The following is an 18,583-nucleotide window of genomic DNA, read 5'->3' as shown; positions in this document are numbered from 1 at the left end:
TCTGGGCGAGGAGCATGTGGAGCAGGCCAGGGCGTTTGCTGCAGAGGCACCCAGGTTGGGGCAGAGTGGGCGAGCCTTTCCTGGGAGCCTGCATTCCCTCTCCTGCCTCCCCCTGGCTGGGAGGGCAGAAGAGCTCGGGGAGGCCACCCGGGAGGAGGCAGTGGTGGAAGAGATGTCGCTGAGGAACGTCGCAGGGAGCTGCCGTATACTGAGTCAGCGCATTGGTCAGTCCCGCTCAGTGTCGTCTACCGTGACTGGCAGCGGCTTCTCCAGGGCTCCGGGCAGGAATCGTTCCCTGCCGGACTTGCAGATGAGGCTGCCGGAGAGTGACCCTGGTCAGTGGGCATCCCAGCAGGAATGGCAGGGGAGGCCCAAGGAAATGCTCTGGCTCCTTTGGGATTGCATTGGCAACTCCCATGTGGCTCTTTGGAAGGAACCCGTGCGTTTCAGTGGGCCTCCCCTGTCATTCACTGAGGGCGTTCCCTAGGGTCAGATGCGTGACCAGATGCAGCCAGGGTGTTAGCCTAGTGGACTCGAACTGGCTGGCCCTTGGTGGGGGCTGGCCGGCCTGTCCCGCTGCCTGCCATCGACTGAGCCAGACCCTTGGTCCCCCTAGTTCCGTGTTGTCTCCACTGACTGGCAGCGTCTCTCCAAAGTCCCAGCCCTACCCGGAGATGCTGCCGGGGAGTGAATCTGGGAGCTCCTGCATGCGGAGCAGGTGATCCACCGCGCAAGGCCGGACTCTCTGCCCTCATAGAATGGGCTCCGTTTCCTTCCAGCCCACGGGATCTTTGCTGCCTGGGGCGTGTGAGCTGATGAAGGGAAGGGCCGGTGCTACCATTTGGCCAACTAGGCAGCCGCCTCGGGTCCAGACCTCAGAGGGGCGCAGGGTGTGGGGGTGGGGTGGGGTTGCAAGTCCTGAGCCTTGCCTGGGGTGCAAAAGAGTCTGGCACCGGCCCTGAGGGCAGGTGAGCCAGAGGCAGCTGGGTGGGCCCGGTTCCCTCGGAGTCGCGTTCCTCTCCTCTCCTGCTGCCTCCATCCCTGCCCCTTTCTGACCCTGGGGTGGGCCGCCCCAGCCAAGGGGCTCCTCCAGGCTCCCACTGCCAGATGGATGGGGGCCCTCCCAAGGGCTCACACCCGCCCCTGCTGCCCACTGACTCTCAGTGCCTCGGCAGCAGCCTGGAAACAGCCTTCGGGGCCACCTGTTGTCCCCCCCAGTGGTTTCCAGGCCGTCTCCCCACAAATCCGAGAGCTTCTCCAGGAATTGGCAAAGCAGTTTCCCCCCAAGACAAGCTGCCTGCTACCAGATTCCGTCTGCAGGCAAGGAAAAGACCGGTCTCTTCTGGAGTCTCTTCTTCGGGCCAGTCTAGATGTGACCGGAGAGGTCGTTCCCCAAACCTTCCTCTTTTTCAAAAAGCATCCAGGGGAGGATTTGGATCGGGGCCATGGCAGCTGGTAAGGGGGCAGGGGAGGGTTTTACCACCACTACAGCGCAAGGTAGAGACCAGCCACAGCCACCGGAGGGATGCTGTGCTGGGGTTGGATCGGGCCAGTTGCTCTCCCCCGCTCAAGAGAAGAGAATCGCCATTTTCAAAGGTGCTCCTGGCTCAGCTAGCTGAGGGTTCACTCCACCCCTGTGCTAGTCTGTGGACAGGTGTCACCCCCACTCCCCCCAGCCGCACCAAAGCCACCGCTCACTGGTGGAGCATCTGCTTGGCATGCAGGAGGTCCTGGGTTCGGGCTCTGGCAGCATCTCCAGGAAGGCTAGGCAAGGCTGCTGCCTGCAGCCTTGGAGAGCTGCTGCCAGTCAGTGTCGACCCTGCTGAGCGAGATGGAGCCGTCTCCGTAGCCTTGGTGACTCCGGACTCAGAAGCAGGAGGCCTCTCTGCAGGGCGCAAAGGCAGGAGAGGGGGCCTGCCCTCCCCTCTGGCCTGCGGGCTCCCCAGAGACAGCTGGTGGGCCCCTGTGGGAGACAGGAGGCTGGTCTAGAGAGGCCTCCTTGGGCCTGGCCCAGCAGGGCTTTTCTTCTCTTGGCATGCTTGTGTGTCTCTGTGCTGCTAGCTGGAGAGGGGAAACTTGGGGGCACAATTTCGATGCAACCTAGAATATATCCCGGCATCCTCTGCAGTGCCAGGAATGTCCTGGGCCACTAATGCAGGGGTTTGGCATGGAGGCGAGGGCTCCCCTGGAAGTACCTACAGACATTCTGCCATCCGCTCGGACATCTGTGTGGGTGTCGGGCTGAAGTCCCCGGGCCCGCTTCTGCTCCCTGCTCTGTGCTTTGCCTAAATGCACAAGAGTGGAACTTGTGTCAGGTTGGAAAAGCCAACTCCTCCTCCAGTGTTGTTTGGTTTGGCTGTCAGGGGCACCTCTTGGCAGTTACCTGTAACATCAGCAACACACGTCTCCATACCTAGAATAGGTTAGAAAAAAATATCTGCAAGGGAAAGGATGAAACATCCGTATGCACAAATGCAAATCTGCTTCTGCACATTTTCCTCCTGAGTTGGGGAGCTCCCCTGCCGTGAGGGCCGAGACGAAGGGTTGGCTTGAGAATAGTCAGCTCCCATTTGTGCCACCGGCTGCCACACCAGGTTAGTGCTTCTGGATCAAGACCTCCTGTGAGCTCTCCGGCCAGACTGTGGCCTCCACCCTCGCCTCCTCATGGGGACCCCAATTGTCCCTGCCTGATATCACGGCAAGGGCCAGAGGAAGGGCTGGTGTGCGCATGGCAGCCCCCCCACGGGAAGGGGGCTGTATGGTGCGGTGTGCACGTTGGGGTCCTGGCTGGCTCCTCTCTCAAATGCTTCGGCCCGGTTCTGGAACGAAGGCAGAATGTTCTGGAGACGCTGGCTGTGTGGAGGGTGGGAGGCGGCGGAGGAGAAGCGAACACCACCCCCCGCCCACCTCCCCTTTCCCAAACAGGAACAAAACATGTGAAATGAGCTGGGCAGGAAGAATCAAGAGGGCCATTTTTCAGGCTTCTGAGGAGCAGCCGAGCCAATATCAGGGCCATAAATTAGAGGTGTGAGAAAGCGGCGCTGAGTGACGGCTGCATTTGAGCCGAGAAGCGGGGTCCTGACGGCCTCCTCCCTGCAAATGGATGGCTTTTCGATTGCTGCCTGGCTCCCGCCCCGCTCCCATTCACGGCCACCCAGGAGAAAGGAAGGGCATAAATAATAAAGAGCTTGTCTCTCGGTGTCAGGGGTGGCAGCTCCCTCTCTGGCCCGTCCCACACGCCCCACCACTTGCACAGCAAATGCCAGGCCAATGTGGGGCTGGTGGGGATGTGGGGTGACGTCAGGAGAGCCTAGGAAGGGGGATTCAGGGATCATTCCACTGCTAGCCCTCTTTGAATGGGGCTCTGCTCTGTGCCTCGCTGCCAGTGACGGGGCCGTGGGTGGATAAACGGGACAGCAGGCAGCCTTGGGGACCCTCTGCACCAGGAACCGTCTGGAAAACCCTTTTCTCTTGACAGGCCTTGACTTAGTTAGCTCCTGTCCCTAGAGGTTATGACGTGAAAGTAAGGCAAAGTTGTGCCGTCGAGTCAGAGTCGACTCCTGGCACCCACAGAGCCCTGTGGTTGTCTTTGGTAGAATACAGGAGGGGCTGACCATTGCCTCCTCCCACGCAGTATGAGATGATGATGCCTTTCGGCATCTTCCTATATCGCTGCTGCCCGATAGAGGTGTTTCCCATAGTCTGGGAAACATACCAGCGGGGATTCGAACCGGCAACCTCTTGCTCGCTAGGCAAGTCACTTCCCCGCTGCTGTATAATTGCATTTTAATTGCTCATTGTCATTCGATTCCGTTGTTTTTGTTGTATGCTTATTTTTGATGTGTGCCATTTTGTGGGATCAAATGAAAAACTGAAAATAAGAGAAATGATGTCTATATATCTCTCCTCTTTCTCTAAAGCCATTTTTGCTTCTGGTTATAGAACATCTTGCAACATCCTACAACACCTGGGGCTTTTTAGTTTAGGACAAAGATGACTGCAGGGACACATGATAGAGGTCCATAAAATCATGCATGGTGTGGAGAAAGTGGAGAGAGAGAAATTCTTCTCCCTCTCCCATAACACTAGAACCAGGGGTCATCCCATGAAATTGATTGCCAGGAAATTTAGGACCAGCAAACAGAGGTACTTTTTCACACAACGCATAATCCACTTGTGGAATTCTCTGCCACAAGATGTGGTGACAACCAAAAACCAGGATGGCTTTAAGAAGGGTTTGGAAAATTTCATGGAGGAGAGGTCTATCCATAGCTACTAGTTGGAGGGCTACAGGCCACCTCTAGCCTCAAAGGCAAGATGCCTCTGAGTGCCAGTTGCAGGGGAGTAACAGCAGGAGATGAGAGGGCATGCCCTCAACTCCTGCCTGTGGCTTCCAGAGGCATCTGGTGTGGGCTACTGTGTGGAACAGGATGCTGGACTAGATGGGCCTCCTTGGGCCTGACCCAGCAGGGCTGTTCTGATGTTCTTATCCTGTGGCAGTGAGTTCCATCATGCCCTATCTGAACAAGTACTTTAACCCACCTCCCATTGTGTTGCCTGTTCAAGCCTCTCTTCCTGTGACCTGGCAGAGAAGATAATCCACAGAGGCCACAGAATTCAGCACGGGTGTGGAATTCTGATTTCTCTTTTAATGCAAAATGACACTGCACACAGTCCTGTGTGTCCATATTGAATAACAGAAGTAGTCCTGAACAGCACTCAGTCTTCCCAGCTTCCCACCAACTTAGATTCTGGAGTCCAGGGCGGTGTTCCCTCTAACAGGGATTCCCAGATGTGGTTGACTACAACTCCCACAATCCCCAAGCAAAAGCCATTGCAGCTGGGGATTCTGGGAGTTGTAGCCAACCACATCTAGGAATCCCTGTTAGCGGGAACGCTGGTCCAGGGGGCTTTGCTGCTCTCATTTAATCTCCGTGTTCCCTCTGCAAATTCCAGCAGATGCTCAGGCAAAGCAGAGCTTCAAGGAGGGAGGTCATGCCACGAAGGCATGCTTTGCACTAGATGACACCGGAGAGTCCGCTACAACCTGCCTGCGAGGTTGGCCACTCACCTGCTCCTTGAGGTAGTGGGAAGAAGGCTAGGTGGGCTCGACCTCCCTGCAGGGCCCCGCGGAAAACCACCCTCCCCATCGTGCTGACAGCAGGTGCTGGAGCGGGCCCCACCGCGGCACGGAGCGCTCTTGTCACGGCGACCCGAGAGGCAGTTAATTCGCCCGGGATGGGTTGTGAAGGGGCTGTCGATGCTGCAGGGTTATTGGCATTGATTTCAGTTTAAGCGCTGAGCCAGGCTTGCGGGCAGAGAGCATGCTGGGAAAGGCACACCGGACTCACCAGTCGGGGACAGCCCAGAGTCTGCTGTCAGGGACGTGAGGCTGGAGGGGCCCGGGGTGCCGTTCTTGGCCCTCGGAGCGGACTCTGGGCTTGCAGCTTCTGCTGCGCATCCGACGTCCTTATGCCAAGTCACTTCATTCAGCAGAACAAACAAGCCCACTTCTGTAAGCTCCGTCTCCAACATCCGTAGGAGCCCCTGCTGCACCCAGAAGCACGCGGGAGCCGGCTGCATTTTCCGGCGGCGGCGGCAGCAGGGCTGGGAAAGCCCCCCCCCCTTTCCCACCTGAGACCTGAAGAGCTGCTGCCAGTCAGAGCAGAGGGCAGGTGGCTGCATGGCCTGGCTCCAGGAAGAGTCTCTGGTTGGAGACTTGCTGCTGCCAGCAGTGGCTGGTTTTCTGGAGGGGGGGGTCCCCTGGGGGAAGGCAGAGGCCCCGCCCTCTCTGGACAGGGCAAGCCATTGCTGTGCAGTGTGGCCGGAGTCCCCAGGGCGGCATCCCAGTTTGGCAGCATCCCCAACCCCACCCCTCCCTCAAGCCTCGGATGTTTTGCTGGTAAATTAATTACTTCTGGAGGGGGGAAGGGGAGGAGGGGGGTGTTAGCAGCAGCAGCAGCAGCAGCAGCTGGTGATCCCACAGTCAAGGCAGGCTGGAATCTGCCCTGGTTTTGAGGAGGGCTGAGGTCCATCCCCAAGTGAGCCGCTTTCTGTGGCCCGTCCTTGGCCACAGTGAAAACTGCCACCTGGCAGGCCCCTGGAAATCATAGGGAGCTGCCAGATCCTGAGCCAGGCCCTTGGTCCATCTAGCTCAGTGTTGTCTTCACAGCCTGGCAGCGGCTTCTCCGTGGTTGCAGGCAGGTGTCTCTCTCAGCCCTCGCCCTGCTGCAAGAGGCCGGCTGTGCTGGCGGCCTCTTCCCCTCCATAGAAATCCCTCTGTCAGGAACGGAAATGATTATTGTAAACATTTCCAGAGGGAGCCTGAACGCGATTAACAAGCTTTCTGACAAGCCGACAATTTTATAAGCTGATAATGCACCTCGTAGCTGAAGAAGCCGCGCAGGGGAGTAATTAACTCAGTCGCCCCGGAGGAAGAGGGGAGCGGCGGGCCGGGCAGGATGGAGCCCAGAGGGATGCCCTTCGCGGGCCTGGCCAGCTCCCGAAGGGCCCACGCAGGGCTCCGGCTGCCGACCTTGGCCCTGGGAAGCTCTGGGTTCAAATCCTAGAATGAAACGTCGCCGTGCCAGCACAGAGTGTGGTGCAGTCTGGCCCCCTCCTTGGCATGTGGACACTCTTGTCCGAGCCGGATCGGAGACGTGGCATCCCCGGTGGCGGAATGCAGGTGGCGCCTGGGTTGACACCTCCGTCGGGGTCATTTCAGCGGCAGCAGCAGCAGCGGGTGAATTAAGCAGACACAAGGGCTGCCCTCCGCTGTGGCTAGAAAGCCACCATGTCGTGCTCCGCAAACATACACCTGAGGTGCTGGACAGAACGTGGAAGCCACGTGGCGGCTGCGTGGCAGGCGAGCCGTGGGTGGAGGCGGAGACGGGCTGGATGGCCGAGGAGCATGGGGGAGGGAGTCCTTGGGAGCAGGAAGCCCAGCTGGAGCGTTGGGGCTGGCAGGTCCCGGAAAGCCGTGCTGATGGCTTTTGAGGAGGTGCTGAGAGGGGGCCACCCCTTGGTTTGGAACCGGCCCAAGAGTTGAGCCGTCAGGTGGTGGGTGCTCAGACGTGTGAATGGATTCCATCCCAGCATCGGCTGTTCCAAGCTCTCTGATTTCTGTCTAGTTTAAATAAAGGCGGATCAGCCTCAGGCTCTGCAGCAGTTGCTGGACTACAACTCCCATCATCCACAGCGGCAAATTATGCTTTCATTTTCAAGGGCCCTGTCCCTCCCTGAGGGACTCTTTCCTTTGGTGGGCAGGCTGTCTTGAGGCAAGGGGCTCTCAAACTTGGATGTCCAGATATTGGTGGACTACAGCTCCCATCATCCTCAGCCACAGTGGCTAAAGGGATTATGGGAATTTCAGTCCAACATCTGGGGAACCTCTTGTCCTTCAGGTTAATCTTCTCCCCCCCCCCCCTTCAAGCCATATTTCTAATTGCTTCTGTCCTGCTTGTCGTTTGGATAGCCATTGTCTCTGGGTTTGTCTCCCTCTACAGGAGGAAACAAATTCCAAATTGTGATCAAGGGTCCATTAAATGTCATTTTGAGAAACCAAGCTGGTGGATCTCATTAAGTTTTTTTTTAATTCGGCATCTTTGCTCTCGTAACCCTCAGTTGCTTCCCCGCCCCACCCCCTTCATGGCATTGCCTTCCATGTGGTCAGCTCCTCTTGGAAAATGGGGAGGGCGGACTCAACGGTTCCCAGCTCCGGCCACCCAAATCAGTTGCATCATCTGAGCTGCAGGACATGAATTGGGTTGGATCTGCATCCCCGAAGCTGCACTGCAGTGAAGAAGCCTAAATGCAGCCACGGAGACTTGCAGCACTGACAACTGTGGCGCCTGGCTTCTGGGATAGGGGCTGATGGATGGGGGGGGCGGGGGCATGAGCCAGGGCTATCCACAGGTCAGCTCCGCTTCCCGGGACGGTCTTGGATGGGGCATTGGGTTTGACTCCAAGCATAGGGGTCTTCAGAAGAGAGGAACGGCGCGTGCATGAGGGCAGGGGTCTTTCTTGCACACTCTTTATAGGGTGAGGAAAGAGGAGGTTGCTCATAGGAACACAAGGATGAATGGATATCAGAGCTGGCGATGATGGTATGCTTTGAGCATCCCAGAATGGCAGGTTATGAATATTTTAATACAAATAGTGCAAAATAGGCTGGCTGGTTCTAAATTTTAATTTCTGCAGTGACCTTTAGGTTTTTTGGGGGGATTAAGCCAGTCTTACAGTAGCAGGCATGAATTGCCCCCTCTGCTGAGCAGGCTTTGCCTTGGTTTGCATTTGGATGGGTCACTACTTGTGAGCACTGTAGGATGGTCCCCTTTGGGGATGGGGCTGAACCTCGGTGGTCGAGCTTCTGATTGGCGTGCAGAAGGTCCCAGGTTCAATCCCTGGCAGCATCTCCAGGTAGGGCTGGGAGGGATACACTCCCACCTGCAACCCGGTTGAGCTGCTGCCAGTCAGTGTAGACAATACTGAGCAAGATGGACCAGATTGTGTGACTCAGTATAAGGCAGTGTGTTCCTGTGGCTTTGTGTGCACGTATGAAAATGCAGCTAGATTCCACACCAAGATGCTCTAAATCACGTGACAAGAAAAGTTAAGGTCTTTCCGTACAAATCCTGCAGACTTAGAATGGTTTCTTTAAAAAAAATGTTGCAGAATTTTATCTGCAAAACTGTTTGGCACAATTTATTCTGGTTTTGCTATTCCTAGATATGGGTGAGTTACTGTGGAGCCATTCCCAACTACGGGAAATGTGATTCAGCCACTCGCCTGGCTTCTGGGAGTTCAGCAGGCACTTTCAAGGGCTAGAAACTTGTCATACACACACACATGCAGTGTTCCCTCTAAGGCGTGCGCATGTGTGCGCGCTCACATGTTTTTGGATGTCCCCTCAGTTCATTTTAGATCCTGCTCAGGTTGAATCAGGAAGGCCCCATTCTGAATGCAGGTGCACACACACTGCCTTGATCCTGCCGCCCAGACCAAAACTCATTCCGCACACAGATGCAAAAAGGTAGAGAGAGCACTGCACACATCCATACAGAATTGGCTGTATTCTGTGCCATCCTCAGATTTCGCACATGTGCAGAACTGGAACACGCCCCGGCCTGCCTGCCTCTGAGGCAACTGTGGCTCTGGGCACCACTTCCTTAAGCCACACAAGAGCCATTCTGCAAGGGAGGTCCTGGATGTCCCCATTTCAGGCTGGGAGACCGTGACTCACCCCCGGGTCACCCAATGGATTTCTGAATGCGCCTCTCCCAGGCCCTCATCCTCCGTCCGGAGGGGCCCCGCCGTCTGGCTGGTGGCCGTTGACTGGCAGTTGGCCATCCAGCCGCTGGAGGTCCGAGGCTTCTTCGGGGAAGGGCGACCCGCCTGCTGCCCGGAGCTCCCAGCCTGAAGCCTCCGGCTCTCCAGCTTCCTTCCCTCTTTCCTCCCCCCTCTCCCCAGGAACCCCCGTGAACCGGATCCCCATCATGGCCAAGCAGGTGCTGGACCTCTACACTCTGTACCGGCTGGTGACCGAGAAAGGGGGCCTGGTGGAGGTCATCAACAAGAAGATCTGGCGGGAGATCACCAAAGGCCTGAATCTGCCCACCTCCATCACCAGCGCCGCCTTCACCCTCCGCACGCAGTGAGTGCCTGAGGCCGCCGGGCGAGGAGACGGGCACGCCCCCAACGGGCCCCTTTCGCAGGCAGGGCACTGCTGGAGCACTCTCCGGGACACCCCCCCATCCCTCCAGCTGGTGCAGCTGACGGGTAGCATTGCCAGTTGCGGCAGGACGTGGAGGACCCGATGCAGATTCCGGCTGCCCAGCGACTGAGCCCGTCTTCTTGTGCCTGGCAAGACGATGTGCCGTGTTGCGTCTCTGCAGCGCCACACTGTGGGGCTGTGGCACCCTTCCAAGATGCTGCTGTCAAGTCTGGGCAAACAGGGCAGCCCTCCCGGGGCGGCGGGGAGGGGGCCCTCTGGGAAAGGGCTGCTGGTGCAAGCACTCCGTTGGAGGGGGCAGCAAGCCCGCAGGGCAGCATGGTGGAGATGGCATGCTGGACCAGGTGGCAGCCACTGTCCCTGTTTCGGGAAGAGGCCTTCTAAAAGGAATCTAGGCTGGATGGGATTGTCAGACCCCCCAGTCCTAGTTGGAGAGGAGAGCTGGTCTGGTGGGAGCAAGCATGACCTCTCCCCTTAGCTAAGCAGGGTCTGCCCTGGTGGCATATGAATGGGAGACTTGATGTGTGAGCACTGCCAGATATTCCCCTCAGGGGATGGAGCCGCTCTGGGGAGAACATCTAGGTTCCCAGTCCCCTCCCTGACAGCATCTCCAGATAGGGCTGAGAGAGATTCCTGCCTGCAACCTTGGAGAAGCTGCTGCCAGTCTGTGAAGACAATACTGAGCAAGATGGACCAATAGTCTGACTCAGTATATGGCAGCTTCCTATGTTCCTGGCCACCGGACAGAATACACTTTTACTGCAAAGGGCAGGCTGGCTGGCATCCCTACTGACAGGGAGCATTGTGGGAAACCCACACGCCTGCTCTCCCCTAGGGCTCCCCTGCACCCCAGGCTGTGTGCTCCAGTCGCCACCCCAGAGCATGGGAAGGTTGAAGCAGGGAAAGGCTGCCCCTCCGTTTGGCAGTCATTTGGGGTCAGCGTCTGGGGTGGTTCTGCTAAGAGGGAGACTGGTCTACCGAGATGTGATGGGGAAGCTGCATCTGTTAGATTTCTGGCTGCTGTGTGGCGGCTACAGAGAAGCCCTCCGGGGATGAGAGGGGAAACCCTGTGCTTGCTGAAGGGGTCTGTGAGCGCCTGGAGGTGACCGGCTCCCCCGGCTTCGGCTGTGTCCCCCCCCCTGCCTTGCAGATACATGAAATACCTCTACCCCTACGAGTGTGAGAAACGCGGGCTGAGCTCCCCGGGTGAGTTGCAAGCCGCCATTGACAGCAACCGGCGGGAGGGGCGGCGGCAGACCTTTGGGACGACGCTGTTCAACTACTCCCCCGTGGGGACTCCGGCCGTCTTGTCCTCCTCGAAGATCCCCCTGCCCGCCCTCACCATCTCCACGCACAGCTGCAGCCAGATCAGCCAGATGCACGCCATCAAGAAAGGTGAGGAGCCCGGCCCAGCGTGAGGCAGGGGAGCAGCTGGGCTGGTGGAAGCCGGCTGGGTGAACCCGGGAGGGGCTGGGCCGCCTTCTGGGTCCCCGCAGCAGGGACCCCACACCTTAGCCTGCTCCCCCACCCTCTTCCTTCCTCCCCTCACTGGATTCCGGATTGTAAGCTCCTCAGGGCAGAGTTGCTTTATTTGGCTGTAAAGCACCACTGATGTCCATCGCTGATGCCGTAGAAATAATGACAGTCGTAAGGGGAATGAAAAGCTGGTTCTAGGGAGAGAAAGTTGAAGGGTGGGGGGTGGCCAGATATCCAGAATGGCGAAAGAGCTTCAGGGACCCCATGGGATGAATTCTGTTCACTGGCGTGACAAGGAGGTGCGGTTTCCGTGAGAATGGGCCAGCAGAGCGACTTCTGCTTTTACATGAGCTGTCCTGGCATACAGGAACAAGACAGGAATAGGGGCTGACATCCGGACAGAACGAGTGCTGGTGCGTCCTGAAATTGGTCAGTGCTGCAGATGCAATCGACTCACTCAGTATTGGCACTTGTGGGGGGGGGCAGTTTATTCCAGCGACCTCCCCTTCCCCCAGAAGTGTTCTATGCCACTTGAAAATATGTCCCTGTGGGCTGCGCAGGGTGACACCAAGCATTTCTGGGGGGAGGGGAGGTCGCCGGAATTCGGCTGCCTCCCAGAGCACCAGCGGTCCGTTACGGCAACTGTGGTGCATCTCCTGACGCGTGGGCGCTCCGTTAGTCAGGATGTCAACTAGTAATATTTCCATACTTGGCAGAGTGCCTGAAAAACTGGGTGCTCAGGTAGGAAAACAGGCCCTTCCCAGGCAGGCTGATGATCTAATGTAGGCAACACAAACAAAATAATTAAACACTACAGGCTGAAAAAGAAAAGAGTACACCCTTGGCCTCTTACTTTTAGAGGAGTATAAATAACTAGTGGGGGAAAGGGAAGAGGATCACTTAACCAAGTTATGAACATAGCAATGAACTATTGCTACCAGAGGTGAGCCGGTCTTGTGGTAGCAAGCATGAGTGTCCCCTTTGCTAAGCAGGGTCTGCCCTGGTTGCATATGAATGGGAGACTTGATGTGTGAGCACTGTAAGATATTCCCCTCAGGGGATGGAGCTGCTCTGGGAAAAGCATCTCGGTTCCAAGTTCCCTCCCTAGCAGCATCTCCAAGATAGAGCTGAGAGAGATTCCCGCCTGCAACCTTGGAGAAGCTGCTGCCAGCCTGTGAAGACAATACTGAGCTAGATGGACCGATGGTCTGACTCAGTATATGGCAGCTTCCTATGTTCCTACGTAGCTCTGTAAGTTAAGGGCCAATGAGAGGGAAAGCACAAGGCAGAAAGCAGAACGTCAAGCAAGGCATAACTGTGGGTGTCAAAGGAGGGGCTTGAGCTATACAGGCCGTCCCTGCGGGCTCCTCACCATGCCCCCCCCCACTACTCAAGCATCACCTCCTCCACATCTCCTTGTTGCAGAGGAGAGCATCCTGTCCTCAGCCGTCCCCAGCCGCATCGCCATCCCCGTCAGCCTCACCGGGCATCCCCTGGTGGCGGCACAAGCGACCGCGTCTCAGGCGGCGGCCCTGGAGCAGCTGCGGGAGAAGCTGGAGACTGGGGAGCCGCCCGAGAAGAAGATGGCCCTGGTCGCCGAGGAGCAGCAGCGCCTGGTCCAGCACGCCCTCCAGCAGAACCTCCTGGCCATGGCCTCCCAGTTCCCAGTCAACATCAAGATCAACAACCGCGGAGGCAAGTGCATCCTCCGCACAAGGGTCCAGCCGGCTGCTGGGCCACTGAGTCCAGCATCCTGCGTCTCGCCGTGGCCCGCCGGATGCCTCTTTAAGCAGATCATGCCACATTGGCGGGGGGGGGGGGCATTTGGCCAGCACGGCTGATGGGCCTTGATAAAGACTCCTCCGTTGTCTACTTGTAAAGCCCTCAGAGCACAACCCCCCCCCCAAAAAAAAAGAAGAAAAGAAAGAAATCCCCATAACCAACCACCTTGAACTCGGAGAAGTCAGGGTAGGAGAGGGATGTGACTAGTAATTAACTTACCATGTACAAAGAGGCTGGTTTGGGCGATCCTTTCCCCCTACTGCTTTTCCTCTGCAGGAATACTTGCAGAATAAAACAATAATTCGTAAAGCACTTATCACTGAGAGAGGAGAGCTGGTCTGGTGGTAGCAAGCATGACTTGTCCCCTTAGCTAAGCAGGGTCTGCCCTGGTTGCATAAAGGGAGATTAGAAGTGTGAGCAGCACTGGAAGAGATTCCCCCCATCAGGGGATGGAGCCACTCTGGGAAGAGCAGAAGGTTCCCAGTCCCCTTCCTGGCAGCATCTCCAAGATAGGGCTGAGAGAGACTCCTGCCTGCAACCTTGGAGAAGCTGCTGCCAGTCTGTGGAGACATTAATACTGAGCTAGATAGACCAAGGGTCTGACTCAGTATATGGCAGCATCCTCTGTTCCTGAAGGATACACTCTGTTGGGAGGCTAAGAACACATAGCTTTTGCATTGCACTTCCCAAAATATTCCGAGCATTTGAGTTGCCAGCTTGCCCAAGTCCACCCAATGAGTTTGTGGCAGAGGCCGGATGGGAACCTGTGGCTTCCTGGTTTCCAGCACAGCCTCAGAGCCACTAGGCCACGCTAGCTTGCAATGCAATTCGGCGCAGTGCTTTGACCTCTTCCTGGCTTGGGCGAGCAGCACCATACGATGAACAGTACTTATGACGAACAATTCAGACCCCCCGTTTGCTACACCCCTCTGCGTTTTTTAGGAAAGCAGTCTGCTGCGGGCATCTGGGTTGCATGGCTGGGTGCCTTGCGTGGTCTCTCAGCTGTCTTCCTAACGCCCCTTATCGGCATTTCTTCTCCCCTTCCAGATGACAGACAGGAGGCTGCATTGAACCTGTCCACCAACGGCATTAGCAGCATCAACATGTCAATAGAAATAAATGGAGTTGTCTACACAGGTAAATAGAAAGGCTGCTGGCCCCATGTAATTGCAGGCAGGAAATCCAATAAGTTATAGCTGCAGCCCGGCTGCCGATCCTTCCCTCCAGTTTGATGTCTTGACTATAAAATCCATCATAATGAAGTAGGGGGTCCCGTCGGGCCGGAGGCACCACCCTTGCCCGGGAGCGGGGAGTCGGGGGTGGGGGTGGGAAGCTGGTCCCTGTCCTCGCCTCTGAGGCCCTGGCAGAAGACCAGGCCCCATGCACTAGGCACATCCATGTTTCCCCCATGCATGCATGCATGCTGCGTGGTGCCTCTGTCAGAAAGGTCCACCCGAGACGTGGGCGCAGGCGCTTGTTTCTTTAGCCAGGCCGGTGGCCGGGGGAGAATCATTCCAGGTCTGGACTGCAACAAAGGCTGCAGGGAGGGGGTGCTTGGCCCCACCAGGGTCCTCTCAGTCTGGATCCTCCCCTGCAGATGCGATTTGACTGGGGAGAGAAGCTCCCATGGGTGCCCGTTTGGCCCACTGTGTTTTCAGAGAGCCCCAGACCCATTGAACGCCCCCCCCCCCCGTCTTGGCAGATGCCACTTCTGTTTAGCAACAGGCAAATTGTTTGTTGGGATTGGTCCAGCGGAAGGAGAGCTGCGCCTGTGCCATTCTACTTGTTTTATTTCTTTATTTAACATATTTCTATACTGCCCCAAACTCACCCCTCTGGGTGGTTTACACAGCACAAATTAAAACAAAATTAACACATTAAAACCATTTTTTTAAAAAAATATGTTAAAATCCATGAGTCTAATTAAAAGCCTGGGTGAACACACGTGTCTTGCCTTTTAAAAAGCTGTCAGTGATGGGGAGGCTCTTATTTCAGCAGGGAGCGCATTCCAGAGCTCTGGGGCAGCAGCAGAGAAGGCCCATCCCTGAGTAGCCACCAGATGAGTTGGTGGCAACTGCAGACGGACCTCTCCTGATGCTCTCAATGGGTGGTGGGGTTCATAATGAAGAAGACGTTCTCTTAAATACCTAGCAGGGCCCAAGCTGTGTAGGGCTTTATAGGTCATAACCAGCACCTTGTATTTTGCCCAGAAACGTATCAGCAGTCAGTGTAGATCTTTTAATACAGGAGTAATGTGATCTCTTTGAGACGACTTGGGTGCTTTCTAGCCTAGCTGCTCAACAGCAGCAAAATGCCTCCGTTCAGGCAAGTCACATTTGAAACATAAACAGCAGGGGGAGCAGTCTTGCGGAAACTGACAACCTGAAAAAACAGCAGCTTTCTTATGCCAGATATAGGGATGTGCACGGAACCGCGGAGCTGCGGTCCGGCACTGGTGTGGGGGGCTCTTTAAGGGCGGGGGAGGGTGTACTTCCCCCCCCCGCCACGTTTTCCCCACCAGCACGTTCATTTTGTAAAGCTTTTGGGGCTTTACCCCCCTGCTGCCCCTTCCCCCAGTCGTCGGCAAAAGGCTTCAAAAAGCCTTTTGCGTGTGCGCACACCGCGCATGCACGTCACGTCTCTGCAGTGCGCGCATGCATGTGTCGCGGAGACGTGGCGTGCATGTGCGATGTGCACACGCGCAAAAGGCTTTTTGAAGCCTTTTGCCGACGACTGGGGGAAGGGGTGGCAGGGAGGTATCCTGCTGCCCCAAAAGCTTTACAAAACAAATGTGCCGGCGGGGGAAACGCAACGGGGGGGGGAGTACACCCTCCCCCACTCTTAAAGAGCCCCACACACCAGTGCCGGACTGCCCTCATGTCCGGACTGGTTCGGAGGCCTTCAAAATGGCCTCCGGACCGGTCTGGGCTCATCCCTAGCCAGATATCCCCTTAGCTAAGCAAGGTCTGCTCTGGTTGCACATGAATGGGAGACTAGAAGTGTGAGCACTGCAAGATCTTCCCCCTCTTAGGGGATGGGGCACAGCTCTGGGAAGGGCAGAAGGTTGCAAGTTCCCTCCCTGGCAGCAGCTCCAAGATAGGGCTGAGAGAGACTCCTGCCTGCAACCTTGTAGAAGCCGCTGCCAGTCTGTGTAGACAATACTGAGCTAGATAGACCAATGGTCTGACTCAGTATATGGCAGCTTCCTATGTTCCTATATCGCAGTGATTAAATTCGAAGCAAGGCATTGGAAATGTGAACGGCACCCTGCTGTCTGCGTAGAGACTGCCGTGTCACAACACAGGAAGTGTGGAAGCCCACTTCAGAGATATGTCCTGACCCCGTTGAAGGGTCTGGTCTAGAAAGTGTCCTGGAGACCAGAACAGGTGCAGCCCAGACGGTTCGGTCCCAGTGAATATTAAGACCAAGGCTTTAGTTCCGGGCCTGCGTTAGTCCCCCCTTCTGTCTTGAACCCCAAATTCTGCTGCTCCCCAGCACTTGCAGCGCCTCCTTTGGGAGTCTGGCTCTCCACCACTTTGCAAGGGAGTCCCAGCTAGCTGGTAGAAAACCCTCCCAGATCCGGTCTCCCACCTCTCCTGTGGATGCGTTTCCCCCAACAGGGCAAATGGTTAAAAATGCCCCAGGCGCCTTCAGAAGGTGGGCTGGAAGCAGAAAGACCCCCTCCGTTTCCCGGGGGATGCATAAAGCACAGAACGGCACACACCAAGTGTGTGTGTGTGTGTGGGGGGGGGAATTCATCCTGAACCTGCAGAAAAAGCATTTATTCCTCCCATTTCCCTTCCACGCTTTCCCCAAGGAGCTCAGAGGGCAAGGACGGTCCTTCCCCCCTCCCACTCTGTCCTCACAACCACCTTGTGTGGGAGGTCAGGCGGAAAGGGAACGGATGCCCCAAATAACCCGGGGAGCTGAGGATTTGGACCCGTTTCCTCCCAGTTCTTGTCCCACAGCCACGTTTACACCCTAACCCAGGCCCTCTTGTGGGGGGGGGCACCGTCGCTGAGCAAAGGGCTTCCCAGGGATGGGCTGGCCTGGGGCTGGGCGGCCGGATGAGCCCGCTCTGACCGGGGCTTCTCTCCTCCTGCCCGGCAGGCGTGCTCTTTGCCCGGAGGTCCAGCATCCCCGGCAGTGCTGCGGGCGCCCACAGCCACGTGGGGCCAGTGACATCGCAGAGCCAGCTGCTGCCCGCCACGCCGCGGGGCCACGCTCCGGCCAGCGCCTCGCCGTGAGGGGAGATGTCCCAGGAGCCCCCCTCTCGGGCCCCTGCTCCGTCCTGGTGCCAGAACCCTTGAACAGCCGGGCTGTGCTACGAGCTCCCGGGGGTCTGACGAGCTCGGCGTGGCCAGCAGCTGCAGCCCCATCCGTGCCTGTCACGCGACAGGGTGCCGGGGAGGAGGATTTCTGGGGAGGGGGGTGGCGCAGTGGGGGGGGGGGCGGATGGAGAGAGCCTCTGGAGGGGTGGCCGGAGCCGAGAGCGGGGGGCGTAGGGAGGAGGCAGGACAGCCCTTGCGGGGTCTGTGACCCCCTTCCAGCGCCCCTTGTTGAGGCTGGAGGCTGGACTCCTCTTTGGCTCCTGAGAAGAGAGGGGGGCACCCTCCTGCATCCTCTCCTTGCCCCTCGAGACAACGCCCCAGGCTCTGCACGGGCTCGTCACCCACACGGATGCCAGGACCTGCACGCTCCTTTCTGCTGCACACCCACTCGCTGGGAGGGTTCCAGGCCCAGCCTCGCATTTCTCGGGATTAGCCGCCGCTCCCCAACGCCAGTGGGCAACACGGGCTCTTCAAGGACCAGGGAAGGGCAGTCCCAGCTCGCCTGGACATTGCTGAGGGCAGCCTGTGGCTGGGATGGATGGGGCTGGGGGCAGAATGCAGGAGGGAGAAGGCAGGTGCTCGGAAGACGGCTGGACGCCGGATCCAGTGGGACGGACGGACGGACGGATGTGAGGCATGGCAGCGGCCCATTGCAAGGCTAGGATGGTGGTGGGGTTTCCAGGGGAGAATGGGCCCACAGAGCGGCTTGGGCGTGGGGCAGGCTCTGGATAAGATATGCAGAGATGAGGCTGAGGAGGTGGCTTGTGCTCAAGCCTAGAAGTGCGGCTCTTTCTGCCCTTCCACCATGGAGCTGAGTGCCCCCCTGCCCCCCCCCCGCCCCGAGGCCTCTTTTCCCCGGATACCTCACTGTCACGATGGCCCAGGGAGCATCCATCAGGGATCCAGCGCACGCATGCTGATATCTCGGTGCACTTTCATTCTGCCACTGGGGGTGGGGGTGGGGGGTGGGTGGGCCTGCCTTTCGCTGTGGTTAGCAGCCATCAAAGGAGGCAACTGGATTTTGTCTCCTCTAGAATCACTGGATGGGGGGGGGAATGATGGGATGGGGGGCACCTCTTTTTTGTGCTAGTGGAAATTATAAATGTACCAAAGAAGGGACCGACTTCATCTACCTCATGTTTTTCAAGACGTGCCAATGGTGGGCTGGCTCCGTGAACGCCACCTACGGGGAGCGAGGCCAGGGAGAGGCAAACCGGCATCTGGACAGTGACGGCCTGGCTGGTTGTTACCGCTGCCGGTCAGC

General features: G+C 57.4%; 1 protein-coding gene across 1 annotated transcript in view; it reads left to right on the top strand.

Annotated features, from left to right (window-relative positions):
• ARID3C (AT-rich interaction domain 3C) overlaps positions 1 to 17,359 on the top strand; it is a 104,279-nt gene extending 86,920 nt beyond the window's left edge. Inside the window, exons 4-8 of the mRNA XM_053303471.1 lie at positions 9,469 to 9,652; positions 10,881 to 11,125; positions 12,632 to 12,901; positions 14,036 to 14,125; positions 17,099 to 17,359. Coding sequence (XP_053159446.1) covers positions 9,469 to 9,652; positions 10,881 to 11,125; positions 12,632 to 12,901; positions 14,036 to 14,125; positions 17,099 to 17,235 — 926 coding nt within the window. The 3' untranslated portion in view covers positions 17,236 to 17,359. The remainder of the gene's footprint in view (positions 1 to 9,468; positions 9,653 to 10,880; positions 11,126 to 12,631; positions 12,902 to 14,035; positions 14,126 to 17,098) is intronic.
• The last annotated feature ends 1,224 nt before the right edge of the window (positions 17,360 to 18,583 follow it).

The sequence above is a fragment of the Hemicordylus capensis genome, chromosome 2, assembly GCF_027244095.1.
Source record: "Hemicordylus capensis ecotype Gifberg chromosome 2, rHemCap1.1.pri, whole genome shotgun sequence".
NCBI lineage: Eukaryota > Metazoa > Chordata > Lepidosauria > Squamata > Cordylidae > Hemicordylus > Hemicordylus capensis.
This window is presented reverse-complemented; position numbering and strand designations above follow the sequence as displayed.